This window comes from Panthera leo, chromosome A2 (assembly GCF_018350215.1).
Source record: "Panthera leo isolate Ple1 chromosome A2, P.leo_Ple1_pat1.1, whole genome shotgun sequence".
NCBI classification, from domain to species: Eukaryota; Metazoa; Chordata; class Mammalia; order Carnivora; family Felidae; genus Panthera; species Panthera leo.
The window spans coordinates 56,788,885-56,815,329 of NC_056680.1; the positions used below are offsets into that span (position 1 = coordinate 56,788,885).

Genomic DNA, 26,445 nt, shown 5'->3' on the forward strand with positions numbered 1-26,445 from the left:
GAGTGAGGTCTGCAATTAGCGGCGGTGGGTACACAATTCCAAAGACACTGAGAACCATGAGTTGTATATTTAAAAAGGTGAATTTTAGGTAGTGTTCCAGCTCAATTTTTTAAACTAGTAAAATTAATAAAACATAATATCACAACCAGTGTATTGAATATTGGTACAATCTACCAATGTTATTCATTGTTTCTCTTGTACTTTCAGTATTCTGTGTTTTTATAAAGGACTTAGCAATTATCAAGAAGAATGTATATTAATATTTAAAAACAATAAAAACCGTACAATTATGTATATAAGCCCTTCCTTAGAGCCCATACAATTATCTATATAAGCCCACCACCTACAATTCTCATTCTCGGAAAGGTATTTGTAAAAATTGTACATTTTGGCCTCGGTATAGTTTTATAGAATATTAAAACATAAAATTATATTTTAGCATATCGCCTCCCAAGTCATCAGAAATATCCCTTTAGAGAGGGTGTGGAATATTTCACCGGATAGATACACCATAATTCCCTCAACCATCTCATTTTTGCTGGTCATTTAGGATGTTTCCAGGTACTTTGCTGCACACTGCCGCAGTGAGCAACTTTATTTTCTTGAGGATGATTTCCACCAGATAAGGGGTGGGTTACTGGTTAAGGATTTTGAACATCTTTCTGGCTCTTAACAATTTCATCTTGGCTCAAGATCCCCCTCCCCTGCTTCCTCCAAGTCCCCAGCCTCCGTCTCTGCAAAGCCAGACCCTAGAGGCTGGCCCCTCCCCCTTAGTCCCCTCCTCTCGCTAAGCTGTTACCTCCTCTTTCACTTGTGGGCCTCAGCCCCAGACCCCTGCCGCTCGTGTCCTCTCCTGGCTCACCAGGTCTCCTTCTCCCCCGCCTGGTTTCGGGCAGCCCCCTCCTCAGGCAAGCCGATTGCCTGCCATGCGTCAGCTCTCGGCCACCCTGACTCGGGTTTGCCGTAGCCAAATGCAGTTTGGCACGCTGGCACGCACCATCCTTACCTTAGCTTCAGGGTGTCCCGCGCAGATGCCCAGGAAGACCTAAACTGTGGGTGACGTTTCGTTTTCCCCTTTCAGCCCATTCCAGCCTTCTGCGCTAGGGCGGCGCATCTAGTAGGCGCTCGATAGGTATCCAAAGTATTTTAAAAGCACATTGAAGTTCCTATGCTGGCTTTTTACTTTCGATCCCTGAAAGTTAATAAAGTACAAAACAATTTGCACCAGGATTAGATGTGATGGGGGATGGGGGTGGGCAGATAGGAATTATAAGAGAAAGTTCATGCATTCGTTCAGTTAACAGGAATTGACTTGAGCACCTACTGTATGCCAACACTAACCACGACAGTGAATAAAAGACAATAAAATCGATAGTGTAAAAATACAGTGTGTTATATGGTGGTTCGAGCCAGGGAGAAAAAAAATCAGGCGAGGTAAGGAAACAAAGTGAAGCCACCCAGAAAAGGTGAAAATAGTAACAGGTAACAATTGGGTGTCTACTGAGGGCCTCACCTTCGAAAGCCCCTTTAAAATAACGCCACAACGCAGTGAGGCAGGAACGACCGCTCCCATTGCACAGATAAGGAGGACGTAAGGTGCAGAGTTGGGGTGGTCAGCCCCGAGTCTAAGGCCTCCGCCCTTTCCCCCCGAGCCCCCAGCCCTTGGCCCGCCCCTCCCCGGCAGGGAAAAGGTTAACGCAGGGCGCAGCGACGGAGAGTGTGCGCATGCGCAGAGCGCGGATTGCGCTTGCGCGGAGATCCGGGCGACGTGGCCGGCCGGAAGTGGTCTGTGCGGAACCGCCGCCGGACAACCCCTGCTCGCTGAACCCGGCTAGCGCAGGGCTGCTGCTTTGGGCCCCGCCGGCACCACCATGCTGAAGAAATTTGATAAGAAAGACGAGGAATCGGGTGAGAGGGCGTAGGCTTGGGGGAGGCTGGACCCTCTTACAAGCTCTCTGCACCCTCCTTGGGTGCCTCCTTCGGGGCCTCTGCGTAGACCTGAAGCCGAGACCCAGTGAGGGGCAGGGGCTTATGCCAAGGTCGGCAACTGGTCAACGGCGGGCCTCGGAGAGCCCGAGCATGCTCCGCTGCCCCCACTCGTAAGCTCGGACCACGATTCGCTCGGTGACCTTGGGAGGGTCACTCTCCTGTGGGCCTCGGTTTCCCCAGTTGTCAGGGGAAGGGGCAGAGCCTGGTGAACCACTGTGACTTTTCGCCGGGTGACCTCTTGATATTCGCCGGGCTGCGTTGCTACTGGCCAAATGGGGCGTAATCTGTGGAGCCAATGTTCTGCGCTGAGAACCCTCTTTAATGTAACTACTCAGCAAATATGTATTGGTCGCTTACAGTGTTCCAGGCACTGTACTGTGTCCTGATACTGCAGTGGAACAAATGAGACACTCAGTGCCTGAGCTGGGAATATTAAAATGGTCACAGGCGAAGTAGGGAAGATAGATATCAACCAGATAATGACACATATAATTAATTACAAATGTGACATTTGCTGTGAAGAAATCCCAGTCACCAGATGATGGTTCCCGCATATTGTAGGGATTCAGTTAAGTACAAGTTGCATACATGAATGCAAGACACGATGCTATGAGAGGCACAGAAGGACTATGTCAGGGTTGCTAGGTGACTTAAGGAAGTGGTTTGAGGTAGAGTGGTAGGACCTATATGCAGGTTGTAGAGCTTTGATTGCCATTCTGGAGTAGTTTGAACTTGACTAAGCAGACGGTAATGACATCTTTCCCTTCTCTATGTCTCTGTATATGCAATTCAGGCTTACAACCTGTACTCACTCTTCTCCGTTCTCTGACTTTAGGTGGAGGCTCCAACCCATTCCAGCATCTTGAGAAGAGTGCAGTACTCCAGGAGGCAAGTGTCATTTGTCACCTGCCATCCCAAGTGTTCACAGTCAACGTGCTCAAAATACTAACACATTCAAAGGGGTGGTTTAAAGAACAGTAGGGGAGAAAACCTGTTCCTGGAAAGACAGGAACGCTTTGCTCCTGGAGAGAGTTCAATACGCTTGCAGTTGTTGTCGTTCTGTGTTTCTCTTTCAAGGTAACACGTGTTTACTGAGTATCTGTTAGTAAGTCAGCATGTCCCTAACTGATATTTAGGGCAGATTTCAGGAGTTCTTAATAGATGGATTAGGGAGAAAGCAAAACAAAACTTTCCTTATGAAAATAAGCTTATCCAGGCAAATGTATGTATTTACCCTGGGACTTCTCAGAGCTTGAATGTACCTGAGAGGCAGTCAATGGAAGGGAAATAAACTAAGTCAGAAGGTAATGTTCTTGGTTGCTTCTTTTTAGGCCCGTGTATTTAATGAGACACCCATCAACCCTCGAAAATGTGCCCACATCCTCACCAAGATCCTTTACCTCATAAACCAGGTAAGAGAGTGAAGTTTGGGGGCAGGGATCATGGTGCTGGGAGTTGTTGGGGGCGTTAGCATAAGTCACATAGCCCTTAGGGTATTTGATAGCTCCTGTGTGGATATAGCCCAGCTCTGGGTTCCCTCAGGGTCTAACTCTGATGTGTTTGCCCTTGATGGAGCCTCTGTAGGGTCTGTGGATGTGACCTGGGCTGATCTGGCAGGAAGAGCCTTCTGGCCTCTCTGTCCCAAGCTGAGACTTCGTTTTTGATTAAAACAGGGGGAGCACCTAGGGACCACCGAAGCAACCGAGGCCTTCTTTGCCATGACCAAGCTCTTTCAGTCCAACGATGTAAGTGCCCACAGTCAGTATGGTCTACCTTTGTGTGGATTGGAGTTTTCCTAACCTTGGCTTTCGTGTTGAGTCAGTGGTCATAGGCTTTTCCTCTCTCTTTCCCAGCCCACACTCCGTCGGATGTGCTATTTGACCATCAAGGAGATGTCTTGCATTGCCGAGGATGTCATTATTGTTACCAGCAGGTGAGTCTTCGGGTCTGTGTATGGCTCCTTTGACGGGTGCCATTGACACAGAAGCCATTTTTACTCATGTGTATCAGGTGATGAGACTTTTGTTTGACATAATGTCAGGTGCCCCTTCCTCTTCTGTCTCCCTCACCTTTCAGTTACTGCTGCCCCTCCATGGCACTCTAGAGTGTGCAGTTTCCCTAGCCTTACCTGAGGCACAAACCCTTCCTTGCCTTGATTCCTCTCAGTCAGCTGAGCCAGGCTGGAGCTTACGAAAGACTTTAGTGAGTGCCAAGAGAGAACACAAGAAAAATAGACATAGAGAATGCAGGGGGTATACAAACAGGTTCACTTCCCAAGTACTGGTTTCTGTGTTAGACTGACTTATTCAGGGGAAAGGTGTGACTAAAATATAATCCCTGTCCTTAAGAACTGGAGCTCAGTTCTCTTGCCACAGTTTATGGGGGGCGGGGAGATGCTATACATTCCATTGTAGGGTGGTTTAGAAAGCATTTTTTTGAACATCTACCAGTCCCTGTGCATAACTTTGGGAAGCTAGCAGTAAGTAAGGTAGACATGGCCTCTGCAGTCCCAGAGAAACAACCGAGGAGACAGGCATTAGAATATATAACAGAGTTTATCCGGGGAAGTATGATAGGGTGTGAGAACAGACCAGAAGGATATACAACTTGAATTTGGATCAGGAAAGGCCCCCTAGACCTGTCTGAGCAAAGTGCTGAAGGATGAGCAAGAAATAGCAGGACAGTGCTCACTTCAGCAGCACATATACTAAAATTGGAACAACTCAGGGAAGATTAGCATGGCCCTTGCACAAGGATGACAGGCAAATTCGGGAAGTGTTCCATATCCCCCCCCCAAAAGAATGAAAGAAGCCACTGAAAATTAATCTCTTCCAAAAATGCTTATTAATAGCAGGACAGAGATGGAGAGGGCCAGGAGTACTCTAGGCTGAGGGAATAGCAGATGTCAAGGCCCGGAGAGGAGAGTCTCTGTTAAGGAGTTTATGCTTGATGGTAATGGGCAGTAGGAAGCCTTGGGAATGTTTTAATCCAAGCAGGGGAGTGACCTTGATTTTTGAGGAGGGCGGGGTGCAAGTGAGCGAGGGACTCACCCAAAGTGGGGGTCGAGCTCACCGGATGCGTGGCTCAAGCTCACCCGATGTGGGACTCGAACTCATGCACCGTGAGATCATGACCTGAGCCGAAGTCAGATGCTTACTGACTAAACCACCCAGGCGCCCCAGAGTCTGGAGTTTTGTAAAAAATCTCTCTTGTTGCTGCTTGGAGTTTGACCGGGAAAGAGTAAGAATACAGCAAGAACACTAGTTAGACTTGTGTAGTAGTCCAGACAAGGGGGTGTGACTAGAGCTAGGGAGGAGCGGGTGCAGACAAGGGCTTGGGGAGGACAGGCCATGCTCCTGCGCGGACAATGCCTTCCCCTCCCACAGCCTGACAAAGGACATGACTGGGAAAGAAGACAACTACCGTGGCCCGGCTGTGCGTGCCCTCTGCCAGATCACTGATGTGAGTCTGCTGCCCCTGCTGAGCTGTTCCTCTTTTTCCCTGCTTCTTGGGCAAGGCTCAGTCATGATCCTCTGTGCATGCATTAGGTTGTCCCACGTCTCCTGAGCAAAGCACTGAGCCAGGTGGTGTGGGGATGAGGGTAGGGTGCAGTAACACAAGAAACAGGTTTGCTTCCTTCCTTCTTGTCCCCACTCTTCCCCACCCATCACATGCACTCCTGACGGTTGCCAAGGATTGATTGGGTCCCCTTCTGCCCCACCCATTGTTCCCACAGAGCACCATGCTGCAGGCTATTGAGCGCTACATGAAACAGGCCATCGTGGACAAGGTGCCCAGTGTCTCCAGCTCTGCCCTGGTGTCTTCCCTGGTATGTAGCTGGGGACCCTGTGGCGGGGGCCTGGACAGCAGATTGGGAAACTGAAGAAAATATCAGAGTTGCTTTTCAGTAGGAAAAAGAAAGTTTCTATATCCCTTCCCAGATCTGAGAGTCCCACCCACCTTCTCAGTGAAGAGTGCCTGGGGAACTCTTGACCCATCCCTTGGGGTGACAGATTGTGGGGAGTTTGGGCCTCGTGGGAGATCTACCACCAGGGCAGAGAGTGAGGGTGGGAGCCATCCTTGTGTGCTGTGTCAAGAGAACCAGGACAACGGAGAGGCTCTGGGCCGTGTCTGAGGGAAGACCCAGAGCTGGACTGAACTGTGAGCCAGGGCCAGGAGGCATGATGGCAGGGCACCCTGTCTGCCCGCCTCTTAATGTACTCTGTTGCCCTTAGCACCTACTGAAGTGCAGCTTTGACGTGGTCAAGCGCTGGGTGAATGAGGCCCAGGAGGCGGCGTCCAGTGATAACATCATGGTCCAGGTGAGGTGTGAGCAGAGCAATGATATTGACGATTCTTAGGCAAATGAGCTGGGACTGGTGATTCAGAAATGGACGCTCACCCCGGAGATCCTGGTGTCCCCTAGCAGGAGCAGGCTTTCATCTTTTGTCACTGGATTGTGGGGAGACTTGGGGGTTTGGGGAAACGATCCAGGGTACCACTTGGCATGGTTTAAGTTAGGAGCTCCTTACCGGCTGGAACTAAAATGTTCAAGTGTCTGATAACCAGCTGAGTCATGTTTTGGGATATGGGATATAGCAAACTTGGTCCAGGCAGCCAGAGAGCCTTTGCCGAGCTGGCTTTTTTAGTGATGCATGTAAATGTCTTGGTGGGGCTTTCAGCTACTTAACACTTTTTCAGTGACCTAGTCCAGAAATTCCTTTTATCTCTGTAAGACAAGTTTCCTTGTCTATAAAATGGGAATGAAAGTTTCTGCCTCACAAAGCCGTGAGGATAATATGAAAGAGCATCTAGAACATCTGACTTGTCGGGTACATACCTGTGGGCGCCCCCTGTGTGTTTTTCTCTTCTCTTTCTCCTCACCCCTTGTGCTGATTCTCCTCTCCAGGGCCAGCCATGGCCCCTCAAGATCTTTCCCAGTGTCAGAGAAGGCTCTCCCATACAAGGCACCCACAGTCGCATGACTTAGCCCTTGAATGCCACCCTGGTAAAGAAACAAAAAAGAGCAGAGGGAACAGGAAATAACTCTGTGTACCTTATATCTCCAGAAGGGTAATCCCTTGACTTTGAGCCCTCCAGACCTAGCTTGGCCAGTACCAGCCATGTGTCCTTGGGCAACTCAGTGAGACTAAGAGTATCTACCTTCAGGGGTGGCGTAAGGTTTAATTCTACAAGGTCTTGTATGAGGTGTGCTGCATGGCACCTTATAACACCTGTCCATGCTCAGGGCCTGGCACCCACTTTCTCTTGTTGAAGGACACCTGGTCTTCCATTCTTTCATCACTGTGGTCTCTGTTGTCCCCTCCACATCTGTACTCATGATGCCTGTTGGGGCCCTTGCTGAACTTGAGGGCGGGAGCTAGACTACACACAACACTCACGTGGTGTGGTGAGCATCGTCCCGGGGCCATCCGTACAGAGCATCTGGGGAAATTGTCACAGCCACTCTGCGAGGTAGCTACTGTGATGCCCATCTTAGACACGAGAAGGCTGAAGCCCAGAGAGATGCGGAGGCCTCTCTCGGGCCACACAGCTGGTAGACCTGGGCTTCACGCACCTGTACTCTGCCACGACCTCCCGCTCTCTAGTACCATGCTCTGGGGCTCCTGTACCACGTGCGGAAGAACGACCGCCTGGCTGTCAATAAGATGATCAGCAAGTTCACCCGGCATGGCCTCAAGTCTCCCTTTGCCTACTGCATGATGATCCGGGTGGCCAGCAAACAGCTGGAGGAAGAGGATGGCAGGTAACGAATGGCTCTTGTCCCCCTTGGCCAGATGGCGCCCTATTCCGCGCTGGGCCATCCCCAACTTCTTGCCGCCCGTGTCCTTTTGTAGCCGTGACAGCCCTCTGTTCGACTTTATTGAGAGCTGCTTGCGCAACAAGCACGAGATGGTGGTGTACGAAGCCGCCTCGGCCATCGTCAACCTGCCAGGCTGCAGCGCCAAAGAGCTGGCCCCCGCTGTGTCAGGTTACACACCTCCTTTCGCCCCGGCCCCACACATCTGTGCCTGCTGGGAACTGGGCCCTGGGCTGGGGGGTTGGAGGAAACAAAGAAAGAAAGAAAGAAAATGCCCTCAGATAGGCCACGGCGGGGTGTTAAGAAGAGGAATTGGGACCTAGTAAGTACCCATTTGGTGCTGTGTGAGTCTCTCACACTCATCATGTTTGGGTACTTTGAGTTCCATCTTACCATTAAAGAGGCTGGGGCGCCGCTAAGAGGCAGAGATGGGGTTCAGATCCATGCTGCAGCCTGTCGGGCTGGCTAGTGATGGCAAGAGGCCCTGGTGGAAGAACCCAAAATTTATAAAACCAGGTTTTATAATTCCTTGCTAGGGGCCAGGCTATCTCAGGCAAAGGAGAAGGCAATTCAGAGGGGTCATTCAAAGCCTGCATACTGGAGCCCAATAGCCTGGGTTGGAGTCCTCGCTTTCCTAGAGCCAAAGCACACGGAGGGCTTTGCTGCCTGACATGCAACCATGTACAATAGGAACCAGGGCAGTTGTTTAAGGCAGGACTGAGGTAATTCTGCTGGTCTGCATACATGCCCCAGGAGAGAGGAGTGGAGTTTTACTTTGGATAAAAGACTCAGGCATCAGGTATGGGTAGTCCTGGATCTCAATCCTTGTTCTGCCATTTACTGGTAGCTAACCTAGAGTTACGTGAGTTTTACCCGTGTGCCTCAGTCTCTGTATCTGTTAAATGGGGATAATAATAATAGCTGCTTTGTGGGGTTGTGAGAAACCAATCAGACAAGGCACAGCAGCTCCTTAGCACAACATCTGGCACATAGCAGGTGCTCAGTAAGTAGCGGCCGTCATTCACGAGACCCACTGGGCTCTCATAAACGTATTAAAGCCTCTGTGCTCGTGAGCTCTTTTCCTTGGTTGGGGTGAGGGTGCCAGCAGGGATATGAGCTGAACAGAGGGTTTGAGTCAGAACAGCTTCATAGCCCTCATGTATCCCCCATGCCCTGCCTGACCATTCCCCGGAGGCCTGAGCTTTTCTAGCTGCCGAGCGGCGAGGGAGGCCTGACATGTGGCATGTATCTCTCCACAGTGCTCCAGCTTTTCTGCAGCTCCCCCAAGGCCGCTCTCCGCTATGCTGCTGTCCGTACCCTCAATAAGGTGAGAGTTTAGGGGTGGGCAGAATGAGCACTTTGCCTTTTGAGAGGGTCGGGAGGTGCTTGATCCAGCTGGAGGCGTGTCGTGGCCCCTGACCGGAGCTGCAGAAGGTGTAACACTGATCACAGTTGCTTCCTACAAGATGGCGAGATGAGCCCATCCACAGGACCTCTGACCAGGCCAGAGTCATCCAGTGGAATGACGGAAGTCCCTTTGTATGTCTGTTCTGTCCTCCCAAAACAGGTGGCCATGAAGCATCCGTCAGCAGTGACAGCCTGCAATCTGGACCTAGAGAACCTGGTTACAGATTCAAATCGCAGCATCGCCACGTTGGCCATCACCACACTCCTCAAGACTGGCAGCGAGAGCAGCATCGATCGCCTCATGAAGCAGATCTCGTCCTTCATGTCGGAGATCTCAGATGAGTTCAAGGTGCCCAGGCATGCCTGCAACACCCACCGTTCCCGGAATGAGGAAGATGCTCTGTGCCTGCTCCCTTACATTCCCCAGCCCCCAGGCCAGGATTGACCTGGGCCTGGTAGGGCTTGAGGACTCAGTGGAAGAGGTGGCACATCGCTCTTCACGGGGCTCGCCCTTGGGAGACGCGCACATCCAGCCTTGGGGTCTTTGTCCGTACGGTTCCTTCGTAAGGCCAGTGGCAGGGCATGGGGTGAGGGCTGAGAGCAAATGTTGTCAGAGATTTCTAGTTTTCTGGTATGGGCTGATGGTGGTGCTGTTGGTCAATTTGGGGAAGGAGGGAGAGTCAGGTCCTAGGTGAGGGAGGTAGGAAGGTAATGATGGTGATCGCGGACGTGTTGAGTTTGAGGTGCCGTGGGTACCAGGTGGAGTTGTCTGGTAGACATTCGCTAACATTGGGCTTGAGCTCGGACACAGACAAAGGTTTGGGAGTGAGTGGCATGGAAGAGGTGGGTTAAAACCACGGGAGGAGGTAGGACTGCCAAAGACACTGTGTGCAAAGGGGAGAGGGCCCAGGCCAAAGTACCCAGGGAGGAGCCTGAACAGCCTATAGGTGGGATCGTGGGGGTGGAGGTAGGAAGAGAAGCAGAACAGGCAGGCTGTAGAGGGACCAGTGGACCTACCCTGAGGTCTGAGTAGAAAATCAGAGTTTGGGGGACCCAGAGGCTGGACCTGGGGCTGTTGGAACTGATGTGCCTGCTACCCTACTTGGATGGGCTCAGGGATCGCGTGCTCCCTGAGGGTAGAGATGGAGTTCCTCTCAGCTCCTTGCCCTCTGGGTCCAGGGCCTGGCTGGGCCTAAGGAAGGACTTGGTTGGCACTTAGTGAACTAAGTAACTCAAGCCTGGAGGCAGGGGCCGCTGCTCATACACGTCTGTTTGACTCAGGTGGTGGTGGTCCAGGCCATCAGTGCCCTATGTCAGAAGTATCCTCGCAAACACGCCGTGCTCATGAATTTCCTGTTCACCATGCTGCGGGAAGAGGTAAGAGCAGGCATTTGGGGCATGCCTGGTCTCCTGGTGCAGGGAGTGACCTGGCTGTAAGCTCCATTCTCAGTTTGGAGCCAAGAGTCTCTTCTTGGAAGGTATGCATATCAACCCGTTGGCCAAGTGAATTTCTTGGTGCCTACAGACCTGACAATATAAACATGCACCAATTCCTAGTGATTACAGTAATAAGTAATGACTCACCACCCTGGCTTTAAAGTCACAGCAGATGCCCTGAGGCGATGCTTTGTGCTGGAGTCAGGAAAACCTGTGTTCTCTACTGGTGCCTAGTGTAGAAATTTTCTGGGCCATTCTGGGACCTCCAGCATGGTTTCTTCTGCAATTGATGCTAATAATTTGACATTGGGTTCTATTTTTGTTTCTCACGTGTCTTAGTGATTCACTTACACTACCTTCCTTGAATGTCTCAACGAAACCAGGTAATTCAGAGGAGCAGAAGCAAAGGGTTTTTGGAGTAGATTTGGTCCCTACATATCTGGTTGCCCCTTCGCCCCAGCACAGAGTGGCCCTTGGACCAAGAAGCCCTTGCCTTGGGTGTCATTGGGTCTCCTGAGATTGGAGGAGGGCACTAATACTTAAGAAGCCTTCAGCTAATAGGTCCAGTACTTTGGAGACACTACACAGCATACACAGTCTTACCCTCATAACAGGTCTTGTCAACAGACATCAATTTCTCCCTGTAAAAATCAGGGATCTGAGGGGCATCTGGGTGGCTCAGTTAAGCGTCCAACTATTGATTTCGGCCCTGGTCATGATCCCAAGGTCTTGGGATCAAGCCCCGTGTCTGGCTTTCTCCCTGGCTCGCACTCTTTTCTCTCTCTAAAATAAAATAAAATAAAATTCTTAACGAGACACAAAATGTTTCTATTTAACAGTTGACTGTTAGATCTGGAAGGGCCCCAGCGAACATTCAGTCCAGGCCTTTTATTTTACACAGAAAATAAGGTAGAGCCCAGATAGCCAGGTCCCTTACCTCCATGTTCTGTTTGGACTGCTGTCCTCCCTGGTCCTGGTTAGGTGTTGGGCCTCCCAGCTCATTTCTGGAGAGAGCAGCCTCCTCGCTCAGCTTGACCCCTCCCACTGCAGGGCGGCTTTGAGTACAAGCGGGCCATCGTGGACTGCATCATTAGCATCATTGAGGAAAACACAGAGAGCAAGGAGACCGGGCTGTCACACCTGTGCGAGTTCATCGAGGACTGCGAGTTCACCGTCCTAGCCACCCGCATCCTGCATCTCCTGGGCCAGGAGGGACCCAAGACCAACAACCCCTCCAAGTATATCCGCTTCATCTATAACCGCGTGGTCTTGGAGCATGAGGAGGTCCGGGCAGGTGGGTCTGAGCCAGGGCTGAACTGGGGCTCTTTGCTGCTTCTTGAGCAGATGACCTGTCAGAGGGACCTGAGCCTCAGTCCCCAGGCACTCTGTGTTCTAGCCTCACCAGCTCCGTGGTTTATAACATTGTGGGCAGGATCTTGGATGCTTGCGTGTCACCCAGTTCAGTGGTTCCTTAGCTCTGACTTGTATTGTTGGTTTTTGATTTTTGGTTTTTAACTTTCACTATATGTTGGTGTTTAACTTTTTCTCTCTTGCTTGCTTTTTTTTTTTTTTTAAGTGTTTAGGTATTTTTTCAATGGTTAGCTTTATTGAGGTGTAATTCACATACTGTAAAATTTACTCTTTTGCGTGAGTATGCAATTCAGTGTGCATCCATCATATTCTTAACTTTAAATTTACTGTTCTTCTCATGCCCCCACTGGACAGATTTTTCCTCTTTCAGCAATTAATATTCATTAAGTAATGGGTCGTTTTCTCATTTATATAATACAAAGGCTAACTGAATTGAACCCATTTGGATACAGAAGGTGAGAAGCCTGTGTGTGGCTAGCTTCTGTGGCCACGTCGTAGTCAGTGCTGAAATGGCTCCTGGAACCCAGGAATGGGACTGTCTTCTCCTTGAAACAGCTGAGGGAGTTGAGGCCCAAAGGAGGTCCACCCAGGGCCACTCATTGCACTGCAGGCAGTTGTGGGCCTCCAGGCTGAGAACTGCTTCACTCAGGACCTCTTCTGCCCAAAGATTCGTTACAAGTACTGGAACTGTCGTGAGCTGTCAGGTGGGTTAAGTAAATTATATTTGCTTCATAAACACAGGCGCTGTGAGTGCTCTGGCCAAGTTTGGAGCCCAGAATGAAGAGATGTTACCCAGTATCTTGGTGTTGCTGAAGAGGTGAGTATAGGCCAGAGGTCCCTGATGGGTGACGGTGTTCCCCGGGGGAGAGGTTATACAACAATGGATTGTAGGGGGAAAAAAATAGAAAGCATTGTAAAGCATGGAAAAATATCATGCAAAAATCCCTCCACCTAGGTGTGACTATTGTTGAGTTTTTTCTTCCTTTTTTTTTTAATGCCTTTCTTTTTTAAAAAATGGCTTTATTGATACACAGTTTGCGAGCCATACAGTTTACCCATTTGAAACGTATAAAGGGAACCTGGGTAGCTCAATCAGTTGAACATCCGACTCTTAATTTTGGCTCAGGTCATGATCATGGGACTGAGCTCCATGTCAGGCTGCGTGCTGAGCGTGGAGCCTGCTTAAAATTCTGCCTCTCCTTCTGCTCCTCTTCCCCACTCACACTCTCTCACTCTCTAAAATAAAAAAATAAAATTCTGGGGCAGTAGGTGGCTCTGTGGGTTAAGTGTCTGACTCTTGACTTTGGCTCAGATCATGATTTCACAGATCATGAGATTAATTAAGCCTGCGTCAGGCTCTGCACTAACCTTGCTTGGGATTCGATTCTCTCTTTCCGGCTCTCTCTGTCCCTCCCCCTACTTGTACTCTCTCTCTCAAAATAAATCAGTAAACATCAAAAAATAAATAAAACGTATAACAAGATGTTTCCTTTTTTTTTTTTTTTAACGTTTATTTATTATTGAGAGACAGACACAGAGCGTGAGCAGGGGAGGGGCAGAGAGATGGGGAGACATAGAATCTGAAGCAGGCTCCAGGCTCTGAGCCGTCAGCACAGAGCCCGACGCGGGGCTTGAACTCACAAATCGCGAGATCATGTCCTGAGTCCAAGTTGGTCGCCCAACCGAGCTACCCAGGCGCCCCTAACATGATGTTTCTTAATATATTCACAGAGTTGTGACCATCACCATAATCTAAGTTTAAAACATTTCTATCATTGCCAATAGAAACCTGATATCCATGGTGTTTACCGGGCAGAGTAAATGTCTATTAGGCTAGGACAGTATTTTCAGTGTGGGTGTTAGTTTCCAGCATTAAGAATCCTTGGTCCCTGTGGTTTTTTGCAGTGTATGGAGTTTGGTGAGGCTGTTTTCAGCTGTGCCTGCTTGCCTGTTTTGCTGGTTAGCGGGGGGTTTAAAAAAAAAAAAAAAAAAAGAAAGAGGGGCGCCTGGGTGGCTCAGTCGGTTAAGTGTCCGACTTCCTCTCGGGTCATGATCTCGCAGCTGGTGAGTTCAAGCCCCACATCGGGCTCTGTGCTGACAGCTCGGAGCCTGGAGCCTGCTTCGGATTCTGTGTCCTCTCTCTCTGCCCCTTCCCCTGTTCGTGCTCTGTCTTTGTCTCTAGCTCTGTATTAAAAATAACGTTAAAAACTTTTTTAAGTACTAAAGAAAAACCCTATATGGATTAGTAGTCACTGCCCTCTCCCCAACACCTACTCCCCCCCAGCCCTAGACAACCACTAATCTACTTTATGTCCCTATGCATTTGCCCATTATGGTCGTTTCTTAGAAATGCTGTCGTACAATCTGCGACCTTTCCTATGTTTGGCTTCTCTGTGATGTTTTTTTTAAGATTCATCAATGCTGCAACATATATCAGTACTTCATTCCTTCTTATGGCCAAATAATTCATTGCACGAGCACACCACATTTTATCTATTCACCAATTGACAGACTTGGTTTGGTTTCCACTTTTCGGCTCTCATGAATAATGCTGTTATGAACATTCACGTACAAGTTTTTGTGTGATGTATGTTGTCAGTTCTCAAGAGGAGATGCCTGGGAGTTGAATTATTGGGTCATATTAAATTCTTCTTTGACATATGCTGCTGGATGTAGGAGATTGCCTCCTTCACTGGGTGGGCTTTAGGGAGTGGGCCCGGGGAATATGAATGTGGCCACCTCTTAGGTAATGAGCTAGAATTTTATAGGCCCCTCCGTGTGTTTGATGCCTGGATCCCACAGGCATGTTCATCTGGGGACTGAACTTTAAGAGACTTGCTTCCCCTTACTACCGTCTGATGAAACCCTGCAGTGTTCCCCTGCCACCCCTGTGGGGCCGCAGTCAAGATTACCATGGGTTCCCAGGGCGCCTGGGTGGCTCAGCCAGTTAAGCATCCGGATTTGGCTCAGGTCATGATCTTGCAGTTTGTGGGTTCAAGCCCCACATCAGGCTCTGTGTCAGGCTCTGTGATGAAAGCACAGAGCCTGCTTGAAATCCTCTGTCCCCTGTCTCTCTCTGCTCCTCCCCCATTTGTGGGCGCTCGCTCTCTCCCTCTCTCTCTCTTTCTCCCAAAAATGAACGAACATTAAAAAAAACAAAAAACAGATTACTATGTTTTCTGGCTGCAGGTGCGTGATGGACGATGACAATGAAGTAAGGGACCGAGCCACTTTCTATCTCAATGTCTTGGAGCAGAAGCAGAAGGCCCTCAATGCAGGCTATATCCTAAATGGTGAGTTTCCCTGGCTGTCTTCGACTAGGCCCCCTCCCAGAGCTGTGGCCCTCCTCCCCACTCCAGAGCAGGCACACCCTCTCTGGGTAGGGAAGTCTGAGGCAAGACGCTTTGGGCTGGACTTTCATGGCAACTTCATGGCATCACTGTGACCTCAGGAGACCGCGAATCTTGCAGTTCACACCAGTGTGGGTGGCAGCAGCTCAGTGAACTGAAACACTAGTCATTGATAAAAACCTCTCTTCCCATAGTCCTTTATATAAGTCACTCTTGTATACATTTATCACCATACCAGCCCTGTGAAGGAGGATCCAGATGAGAAAGTGGAAGCCCAGAGAGTGTTAAGTGGTTTTCTCAGTGGTCTAGAGTCATACAACTTAGACCCCAGGGCCACAGGCTTCCGTGGGGGATTCCGGCTGCTCATTCTGTCATGCCTTCAGGCAGTGCCTCGCTCCCACTGGCTTCTAGGTCTGACTGTTTCCATCCCTGGTCTGGAGAGAGCTCTGCAGCAGTACACTCTAGAACCATCGGAAAAACCTTTTGACCTCAAGTCTGTGCCCCTGGCCACCACGCCCATGGCAGAGCAGAGAACAGGTAAGTAATGTCTGTGCTCCTTGTAGAGACTTTCAGGTCCAGGCCTCTGTTGGAGGGTCTGCATGGGCCGTGAAACCACTAAACCTAGCCAGGATGGGGGGGATTGTACCAAGAGGATGGAACAGTCCTTTCTAATCCTTTCTACGGCTGACTCCAGGATTGGAGACACATGCACACAAACACTCGCTCTCTCGCGTGCTCACACTCTCTCAGGGGGTTGGACCAGCTCTGTGGTCAGCCCCACACTGCCCCATTACTGGAGTTGTTGGTCACCATGTGTGTTTGCTCCTGCAGAAAGCACCCCCATCACAGCCGCCAAGCAGGCGGAGAAAGTGGCAGCCACTCGAGAAGACATCTTCCAGGGTGAGTAGCGGTGCTTGGTGGGGCGCTCAGGACTGGGCTTGGTCTCCTCAGCTTTGGGGGTGGGGGGTGTCGTTGCTTTCCTCAGGGGAATTAGGAGAGACCTAATCAACGACAGTTCTTACCCTTGAGTTCTGGGTCCTGAGAGTACTTTAGTCAACACATTTGACCCTCAGGTGGCAGTTATCGGGTCCATTTGGTATTGGAGGAATTGGAAGTTCAGAGAGAGAAAGTGATATGCCTAAGGCTGCACCGCAAGAAACTGCAGGGGCTGGAATTAAGATCCACATCAAACTGGCTCACAGCTGCCCCTCGGCCTTGGTTCTGAGGGCTCAGGTCCCTGGAGCCCAGGCCGGTACCTGATGTCAGATTCAGCACAGTTGGGGTCCAAAGACGCTAATACTTTTTCTTGGGTTCCAGAGGGCCTCAGTCCACATTGTTTGGTAAGGTTTTGTTTGGGTGGTTATCTATCCCTCTGGTCTAGCATCTTTTTTTGTGTTTCTTTTTTTTTTTTTTAATTTTTTTTTAATGTTTATTTTTGAGACAGAGAGAGATAGAACATGAACGGGGGAGGGGCAGAGAGAGAGGGAGACACAGAATCGGAAGCAGGCTCCAGGCTCTGAGCCATCAGCCCAGAGCCCGATGCGGGGCTCGAACTCACAGACTGCGAGATCGTGACCTGAGCTGAAGTCAGACGCTTAACCGACTGAGCCACCCAGGCGCCCCTGGTCTAGCATCTTTTTAAGGGTAGAGGCTGTGTATCTAAGCGACAGACCATATTATCTACTGAATCCCACCATGAAGGACTGACATGTGTCCCTCTTCCTTCATGAAGAATCTCCTGTGCTCATCACTTCTACTCCCAGTCTTCCGCCTTCCCTCAAGTAGTTCTGTGTGGTTCTTTGTAGGTTCTGTCCTTTATATTCTCTATCATAGTACTTAGCACAGTGCCTTCCTTCCTCACAGTGAGCTCCCAATGATTGTTGAATTAAATTACATCCTCCACCACCACCCCCGCTGGGGCACCTGGATGACTCAGTTGGTTAAGCATCAGATTCTTGATTTCGGCTCAGGTCATGATCTCACGGTTCATGAGAATAAACTATAAAAATTAATTAGTTAATTAATCAAATCCTCCCCCGCCCCCATTCCATTTGAGAAGCCTGTCTTCTGTCAACACATCTTTCAGATTGAGCAAAATCTGAATCCTGAGGTAACTGGGATCACTCTCACCCAAAACTTTCCCTTCTGTATTACTTCCCCTTTGCTGTTCTCGCAAATTACCACAAAGTCATTGCCTTAACGCAGCACAGTTATCTTACAATTCTGAGGGCAGAAGTCCAAAATGGGTTTCATTGTATTGGCAGTGCTGAGCTTCCTCTGGAGGCTCCAGGGGAGAATTAGGTCTCTGCTTTTTCAAGTTTCTGGAGGACTCCATTCCTCTCCTGGTGACCCCTTCCTCCGCCTTCACAGCTAGCAGCATGGCCTCTTCAAATCTGACTCTGAGCCTTCTGCCTCCTTCTTATAAGGACACTGGGCCCATCCAGATAATCCAGGATAATCTCCCAGTCTCAAGATCCAATTTAATCATATCTGCGAACTCCCTTTTACCATGTGGGTAAAAGTTCTGGGAATTAGCTTGTGCGTATCTTGAGGCTACCATTCTGCCCCAGCTTCAAAGGAAGACTCTTTTTAAGCCTCTTTGAGGGTATCAATTTCATCTTTAAGCACTCTTCTGAAACCTAACGTTTATTGATCACCTGTTCGGTTCTAGAAGGTTTCCTAGATCCTGACATTTATTGCCTCATTTATCTTCACAACAATCCTGTGAGCAAGATTATTGTATCGATTTTATCGGTGAAGAGTTGGAAACTCAGAGGCATTAACTGATAGCTTCTAGCAGAATCCCCCAGGGTAGTTAAGTGTCAGGTCTAGAAACTTGATATCCCAGTGAAATCAATTCTCACAGAAAAGCACTCTGGTGGCTGATGATCACAATGGCCCAAAAGTGCCTCCTCATTTCTAAGCTGGCTCTTTCTGGGCTTTTCACTGCCTGCACATTCATCAAATATAATCCTTCAGGCCGCAGAGGGCTGAAGCAGTCACAAAGCCTGACTCTGTGGGGGGAGAAAGCCAAATAATAATAATAATAATGCCTACTTTCTGTCTCTATCCATGAAACATGAATGAAGTACGTTCTAAGTTCAGGGCAAAATACCAGATCCCTGGCCTCAGGGCACATTTTCTGTCCTTATAGAGTTCAATTGATTTGGGAAGACAAGTTAAAAATGTTAGAGCAGTGGTCTTCAGATATCAGCTTACATCAGAATCAGCTGGCAAAATTTCTTAAGAATGTAGATTCCTAAAAAAAAAAAAAGAAATGCAGATTCCTGAGTCCCAAACCCAAAGATTCTGATAGACTGTATTTAGGATGGGCCCGGAATCTCAGTTTTTAATAAGCCCCGACCCCCAGGTAATTCTGACACTAGTGATCCATTGAGGAACACTGCCCCTGCCATAGAATAGGAAAGAGAGCAGTAGCCGCAGGCCGTCATAGGTGGACATCGTGTGCAGGCGGCTATCAGATGTCTCCTTCACCTGGACGGGCCACGTTGGCGGCCTGTGGGCTACTGGACCCAGCCCACTGCTGGAACCTGGCTTTGAGGTGTACAGATGGGCCTTCCCAGGTACTCACATACCACCTGAAGTGGGGTTTTCGGCGAGTCTGAATCTGAAACATCTCCTAGTACTGGCCTTTTCTCTTAACTGACAAATGTGTAGGATCAGTTCGTTCTTTTGCCTGATTCTGGGGCGATAACAGCATTCATCTCATCCTTAGAGTCTTCCTAATCTCTACCTTCTAAGAATCCTTGCCGAGCTTCTAAAGTTGTGGGAGTCTCCAGATGGATTAGGCCTAGGCCATTGGGGATCTCCCAGTCAGTGTTCTGTGGCTGAGGTCTTTTGTGAGACAGAGGGGAAGAGAGTATTCATGGGACGTGGTACAGCTTGAGGAAAGTTAGCGAGAGGAGAAAATGATCAGTATATTTGGGATATAACGAGTAACCTGTCATTGTATATACATATCTATCCATCTCAGTAGGGTAAAAGCCCTGGAGAATTGGCCATGAGCATTTATTAGAAACCATCACAGGTTGGTCTGAGAATTGAAAGGCTGAGTAAACGTGTGGCCTGTGGCTTTCAGAACAGTTGGCGGCAGTGCCAGAGTTCCATGGGCTGGGGCTCCTCTTCAAGTCCTCGCCTGAGCCTGTGGCCCTCACTGAGTCAGAGACAGAGTATGTCATCCGCTGTACCAAACACACCTTCACTGACCACATGGTGTTCCAGGTGAGTGGGGAGGGCTGAGGCCCTGCTGAGGCTTGGGCCCAGGGAGTGGTCCCGAGTGTGACGGGTCTCATAGGTCAGGAGCCCAACTTGATGCTGGGTTTTGTCACCGGCCGGTATGTGTCTTGCAGCCTTGACCCAGGACCTCTCTGGCTCCTGTGTGTCAACGTGGGGTCAGGGACCCTGTGCGGGGGCACCTGGGATAGGAGTCAGTTTGGCCCATGGGGTGAGTTAGGACCTCCGGGCTCTTCCTTTGCAGCAGGGCTTTGACCTAGAGCAGTGTCTAAGCAATCCCTCTCCTCCCTGGTCCAGTTTGACTGCACAAACACACTCAATGACCAGACTCTGGAGAATGTCACAGTCCAGATGGAGCCCACTGAAGCTTATGAAGTGCTCTGTTATGTGCCTGCCCGAAGCCTACCCTACAACCAGCCTGGGACCTGTTACACGCTGGTGGCACTGCCCAAGGAAGACCCCACAGCTGGTGAGCCCTTCTCCTGACCCCACCCTGGTCTTCTGGGAGGCCTTGGGATCCAGATGGGGTGGGCCAGTTGTGCACCAACCATTTGTCTCCTATGAGAGCCTCAACTCCTTGATTTTAACCTTGAGAAAATCAAGGTTAAATTCTTACCTTGGCTTTCTGTGACCAGGATCAACATGTGGGGGATGGGGCTGAGGGGCAGGGGGTTGCTAGGTGGTAGGTCTTTCCCCTTTTGGGAGTTGGTAGGGGATGAAAGTAGCAAGCCCTCCATGCCCATGAAACAAGTACTGACACAGCTAGGGAACAGGGGAAGAGGTGGGGGCTCTCAGGAAAGAGGAGGTGTTCACTTTCTTGCCAGGGACTTGGTTTTTAACTTTGCTTTTTGTAGGATTCTGAAAGAAAACCAATAAAATGCATCTAAGCCATTAAAAAAAAAAAAAAAAAAAAAAGGTTGAGAAAGGTTAAAGAAGAAAGGCTGAGTCCTGGGAACTTGTCCTATGTCATCCCATTTCACCTTCATAGAAGACCTATGGGGATGAGTACTGCTCTTACTCCTAGGACTAGGAAATTCTAAGGAAACTGAGACTCAAGTTAAATGACTCCCCTAAGTTCACGGGGCTGGTAAGAGGCAGAACCTGGGTCTATCTGGTCCTCAACCTGTACTCTTTCATTTTACCATGAACAAGCACGGAAACATCCCAGCTCCACCCCTTCCAAGGAACCCACCAGCTTCTTTTTCCAGGCCATGCACAATGGACACGTGACTGTGGCATGGGCTTAGCCATCCTGCAGCACCCCTGCTTTCCTCTTTCTTCCTTTCCTGTGAGGGGACTCCCAGACCCATGACTTGACTCTTTTGCCCTTTCCCAAGGTATCTTCTGTCCAGATTTGTGGAGTCAGATGGCTATTTGTGGGGTTGCCGCTACTGATAATGTAATAGAGGCCTGGGGAGCAGGGTGAGGCCACCTGCCCTATGGAGGAACTCCTCCCCCGCTGTGGTTGGAGTCATCCTGACCATCCAGCCTTTCTTCCTTGCAGTGGCCTGCACATTCAGCTGCATGATGAAGTTCACTGTCAAGGATTGTGACCCCACCACTGGGGAGACCGACGATGAAGGCTATGAAGATGAATATGTGGTAAGAAGCTAATGTCGGGAGGCTCAATTTTGTGCCTGAGGCTGCAGAGCAACCCTGTCCAGGAGCTAACAGCTAGACTTAACGTTTTTCTTGCTGTTTTGGCTCTTTGAAAGAAACCGTTTTTAAACTCAAAAGAATTCATGCTTTAAGAAAAGAAAACTTGGGAAGTGTAAAAACCAAGCATGAACAAACAGGAAAACATTACTCATGGTCCTTGGGAGTTATTTGGAGGAGTAGGCAGGAGTTACGTAATAAAGGTCATTGATTGTGTACATCACACACCTTCCAGTTTCCACTTAAAACCATAGTGTAGGGGCACCTGGCTGGCTCAGTCTGAGGAGCATGTGACTCTTGATCGTGGTGTCATGAGTTCATTGGTTGAACTCAATTGGTTGAGCGTCCGCCTTCAGCTCGGGTCATGATCTTGCAGTTAATGGGTTCGAGCCCTGTTGGCACAGAGCCCACTTCAGATCCTCTCTCTCTCTAACCCTCTCCTGCTTCCCTGCTTACGTTCTCTCTCTCTCTCTCAAAAATAAACAAACATTTATTATTTATTTTATTTTTTAAAGCTGTTGTATTTTTTCACGTACTATATTTTAGAGCTCTTTCTGAATTAGTACATAGCTTTCCCCTACCACCCTTATTTAAAATTTTTTTTAATGTTTATTTATTTTTGAGAGACAGAGCACGAGTTGGGGAGAAGCAGAGAGAGGGAGAGACACAGAATCCAAAGCAGGCTCCAGGCTCTGAGCGGTTAGCACAGAGCCCGACGCGGGGCTCAAACTCATGAACCGTGAGATCATGACCTGAGCCGAAGTCAGATGCTTCACCAATTGAGCCACCCAGGCACCCCAAAAATAAACAAACATTAAAAAGTGGGGGGGAATGAGTTCAGAGCAGGGGCCCAGAGGTATACAGAGCAGGAACTCACTCCCCTGGAGGTATGTGCCTAACTTCCACCTCCATCTCCCCAGCTGGAAGATCTGGAAGTCACTGTCGCTGATCACATCCAAAAGGTCATGGTGCTGAACTTTGAAGCAGCCTGGGATCAGTTAGGGGATGAGTTTGAGAAGGAGGAGACATTCACCTTGTCTACCATCAAGACACTTGAAGGTAAAATCCTTGGCTACTGTTGAAATGTGTCCTCCCCTTTCACTCCTCCCAACTTTTGTTCCCCAGGGATCCAAGGCCATGTCTAGAGCATATACTTCAGATGCCACTTCATTAAAAGCCCTTTAGAGGGGCACCTGGCTGGCTCAGTCAGAAGAGTATGCATCTCTTAATCCTGGGGTTGTGAGTTTGAGCCCCATGTTGGGTGTAGAGATTACTAACTAAACATACTCAAAAAAGACGGTGGGGGTTGGGGGGGTGGGGGGAGCGGGGAGGAGCACCCGTGGGTGGTTCAGTTGGTTAAGCATCTGACTTCGGCTCAAGTCATAATCTCATGGTTCGTGAATTCAAGTCCCACATCAGGGTCTCTGCTGTCAGCTCAGAGCCTGCTTCAGATCCTCTGTCCCCCTCTCTCTCTGCCCCTCCGCATTCTCTCTCTCTTTCAAAATAAAAAAATAAACTTAAAAAAAAAAAAAAGCCCTTAAGAGCAGACTTTGGGGATGGGGTAGTAGTGGTGACACAAAAGGGAAATGAGGTGTGGCTTAATGATGCTGCGATTTCTCCCTACAGAGGCTGTGGGCAATATTGTGAAATTCCTGGGAATGCACCCTTGTGAGAGGTCAGACAAAGTGCCAGATAACAAGAATACCCACACATTGCTCCTGGCTGGTAAGCAACATTTCTAGATGGGAAGTGCCTGGGTAGCTCACAGCCTGGATGCCACTGCATCCTGGGCTGAGGGCTCCCACTGGGAACATGAGGATTCAAATTCGTAGCATTGAAAATTTACAGAGTTAAAAAGACCAGCAGTGGGGCGCCTGGGTAGGTTCAAGTCGGTTGAGCGTGTGACTTCAGCTCAGGTCACGATCTCAGACTTTGTGGGTTCAAGCCCTGTGTTGGGCTCTGTGCTGACAGCTCAGAGCCTGAAGCCTGCTTCAGATTCTGTCTCCCTGTCTCTTTGCCCCTCCCTTGCTCGTGCTGTCTCTCCCTCTCCCTCTCAAAAATAAACATAAAAAAATTAAAAGATATTTAAAAAAATTTTTTTTAAATAATAAAAAAAGACCAGTAGTGAAATGCCCTCTGACCCTCTCATCTGCCTCTCATCCAGTTCCTTGCAACAGGCACCGAAGCACTGTTATTACAAACAATGCTACTATATCCTTCCAGTCATTTTATGGATATGAAAGCTAGGATGTATACATTTCCCTATTTTAACTCAGATATTTATGTGTAAATGGTATATACATTGTTCTGCACTTTGCTTTTCACTTGACAGATCTATCTTGTCAATACATAGAGTTTTCTTGGGTGCCTAGCTGGCTCGGTTGGTAGAGCATGCGACTCTTTATCTCAGGGTCATGAGTTGGAGCCCCACATTGGGGGTGGAGATTAGATTAAAAATAGAGTTTCCTCTTTTTCTTTTTTTAATTGTGGTAAAATCTACATAAAGTAAAATTTACCATTTTAACCTTAGGTGTGCAGTTCAGTGGCATTAAGTATATCCATATTATTGTGTGGTTATCAACACCATCTGTCTCCAGGACTTTTTTATCATCCCAAAGTGAATACTCACACTTTTTTGTAGCTTCCTCATATTCCATTTTATGGTTGTGCCATATTTTATAGAATTAGTCTGTATTGATGAACATTTAGAGTGTTCCAGGCTTTTGCTATTATAAACAATGCTGTAGTGAATAACCACATACATACATACATTCACACATACTTTATTTTGTATGTGTGCCCTAAGGATGTCTATAGGAAAAATTTCCCAAGGCATTATCAGGTTAAAGTGCATTTCTCATTTTGGTAAAAATTTCTAGTTGCCTTCCATAGGAACTGTTTGCCTTTCCTCCCACACTGGACAACACAGTATGTATTATCAGTAATATACACAGCATATTATCAAATCATTAGCAAATGATTTTTCACAGTCTGGGTGAAAAATGGTATCTTAGTGTCGTTTTTATTTCACATTTCTTACATATTGGATGAAGTTAAGCATCTGAAACGTGTGTGCCATTTGTATTTCTTTTTCTGTGAATTATTTTCATATCCTTTCTCTACTTTTCTACTGGGTTGGTTGGTCTTCTCTAATAGGAATGGAATTTTAAGTCAACATGGAAATTTTCAGATACACACAAAAACTGAATGGTATAATGAACCCTCATGTGCTCATCTTCCAGCTTCAACAACTAACAGCATCTATACCGCCACTCATTCTACTCCCCGCCCTGGGTTATTTTAAAGAAAATTCCAGATACAGCATTTTGTATGTAAATATCTCTAGATCTGGATGTCTCTAAAGTCTTTGTTTAAAGGGGTGGGGAAGGGAGTGCCTGCTTGACTTAGTTAAACATCCGACTTCAGGTCAGGTCATGATCTCAAGGTTTGTGAACTTGAGCCCCCACATGGGGCTCCCCTGCTGTCAGTGCAGAGCCACTTTGGATCCTCTGTCTCCCTCTCTCTTTCTGCCCCTCCTCTGCCCTAGAGGGTGCGTGTATATGCACTCTCTTGCTCACTCTCGAAAATGATAAACATTTTAATTAATTAATTAATTAATTAATTAAAGGAGTGGGGGCAATACAGTCGTCACACCGAGAACTGTGAACAAAAGGAAGTCAGAGATTTTTTTGTTTTCTTTCTGAGTATTTATAATCAGGGTTGGGAGGCAGCTCCGCTTCAGTGCCCTGCTCACAGCTGATGGACCCCAAGCAAATCATTTCTGGCCACACTGAAGCAACTCAGTCCCCTGGGTCTGGCAGACACCTGCTGTGCGGTTTTGTCATAGAGGGGCTGTCCCTCCGTCAGTGCTCTTAGATTTAGCCAACATGCATTAGAGCCTCTCCCGTGCCAGGTAGAAGCCTTGTATGTCCGTTAATTCATTTGTACCTGGCAGAAGCTTAAACAATGGTTAGTATCTCCTCTACTTTGTAATTGGCAATACTGTGGCTCAGAGGGATTTCAGCCCAGCTCCCCAGTTCCCAGACCCCTTCCATTTCACTGTACCACAGCTGCCTTGATCAGTTGCTGCAGCTGCCACCCTCAGCCTAGCCTCTGCAGCTCACTTCTGCCTTACACACTTGTACTCCTCTCTTCCCTCTAGGTGTGTTCCGGGGAAATCATGACATCCTGGTGCGCTCCCGACTTCTGCTTTTGGACACAGTAACAATGCAGGTGACAGCCAGAAGTTCGGAGGAGCTGCCAGTAGACATGATCTTGGCGTCTGTGGGCTAAGAGGCCAGCCTGCATGGGCCCTACTCCTACCCTCTTCTGCCCACCCCTCACCCCCCGCCAACACTACGCAGAAGTCACACCGTCATCGTGAACGCAGTGGAAACTCCATCCTAAGTCTCTGTATTCAAAAACAATTAGGAATCACTGAAAAAAAAAAAATTTTTTTTAATTTAACCCCTGCCCCAGGACGACTAGGGGGTAACTTTTTTTTCTTTTTTAAAATAGGGGATGATTTTAGCTTGTCCTAGAACCTGCTGCCCTGTCACGGTAGGGACATGCCAGATGAATAAAACACACCTCCTCCTGAAATTATCCCCAAGGAAACCATCTTATCCCTATAAATAAATCCGCATGTATTTATTGAATGACTACTACTTCTGTAGACTCATGCTTAAGCGTTCCCCTTTCCCCCTTCTGAGCCTCCCCACTGAGAACACCTCTATCCCCTTCACTTCCACAGCCTTTTGGCTGCTGCACTTACCTTGAGGCCAGATTGCTCTCACTCATCCCCATCCAAGCCCCAGGAACAAGAGCTGAGGGTATGACAGCAGGCACTGAGGTCATGAACCTGCCCTTGGCATCCTCACCACCACCCTCCTGCTCTAGGTGGTGAATGGAGGCTGCAGAGGGTTTGGGTGGATCACTTGGGTATTACCTAGCATGAGGTTTGAGGTGGAGTGTGCACTGGGGTTTGCCTGCTCCCAGTTCAGTGAATGCACAGAGGAGAACAGACAGGCCTTAGAGAGCACTCTATTGGCTGAAGATGCAGAAATCCTTGGTTCACGACCCAAGGCAGCAGGCTCAGAGGCCTGCCCTTTTAAACTCAAGCCAGGCGGCTTTGCTAATTTCATGGCTGAAACAGGTCTG

At 48.7% G+C, this 26,445-nt stretch overlaps 1 protein-coding gene and 1 non-coding gene across 2 annotated transcripts; both read left to right on the plus strand.

Moving 5' to 3' along the window:
- Positions 1-1,758: 1,758 nt before the first annotated feature.
- Positions 1,759-25,947, plus strand: COPG1 (COPI coat complex subunit gamma 1). Its single transcript, XM_042912175.1, has 24 exons — positions 1,759-1,908; positions 2,825-2,877; positions 3,321-3,401; positions 3,663-3,734; positions 3,843-3,922; positions 5,376-5,451; positions 5,726-5,818; positions 6,225-6,311; positions 7,599-7,756; positions 7,848-7,981; positions 9,070-9,137; positions 9,378-9,566; positions 10,499-10,594; positions 11,705-11,948; positions 12,767-12,842; positions 15,215-15,318; positions 15,787-15,912; positions 16,207-16,275; positions 19,475-19,617; positions 19,927-20,098; positions 21,134-21,231; positions 22,206-22,344; positions 22,912-23,010; positions 25,448-25,947. Exons 1-24 carry the CDS (start codon positions 1,872-1,874, stop codon positions 25,576-25,578), a joined length of 2,625 nt encoding a protein of 874 aa, XP_042768109.1. The 5' UTR covers positions 1,759-1,871; the 3' UTR covers positions 25,579-25,947.
- LOC122214627 lies at positions 4,673-4,779 on the plus strand. The gene has a single exon (XR_006200007.1). It is a non-coding gene; the product is annotated as a U6 spliceosomal RNA (small nuclear RNA).
- Positions 25,948-26,445: the final 498 nt, after the last annotated feature.

Bases quoted from the DNA above. Each gene is read 5' to 3' on its own strand.
- COPG1 (XM_042912175.1), top strand. From the start codon at position 1,872: ATGCTGAAGAAATTTGATAAGAAAGACGAGGAATCGG. The intron at 21,232-22,205 runs GTAAGAAGCTAA...CCATCTCCCCAG, and splicing joins GCTATGAAGATGAATATGTG to CTGGAAGATCTGGAAGTCAC. The intron at 22,345-22,911 runs GTAAAATCCTTG...TTCTCCCTACAG, and splicing joins TACCATCAAGACACTTGAAG to AGGCTGTGGGCAATATTGTG.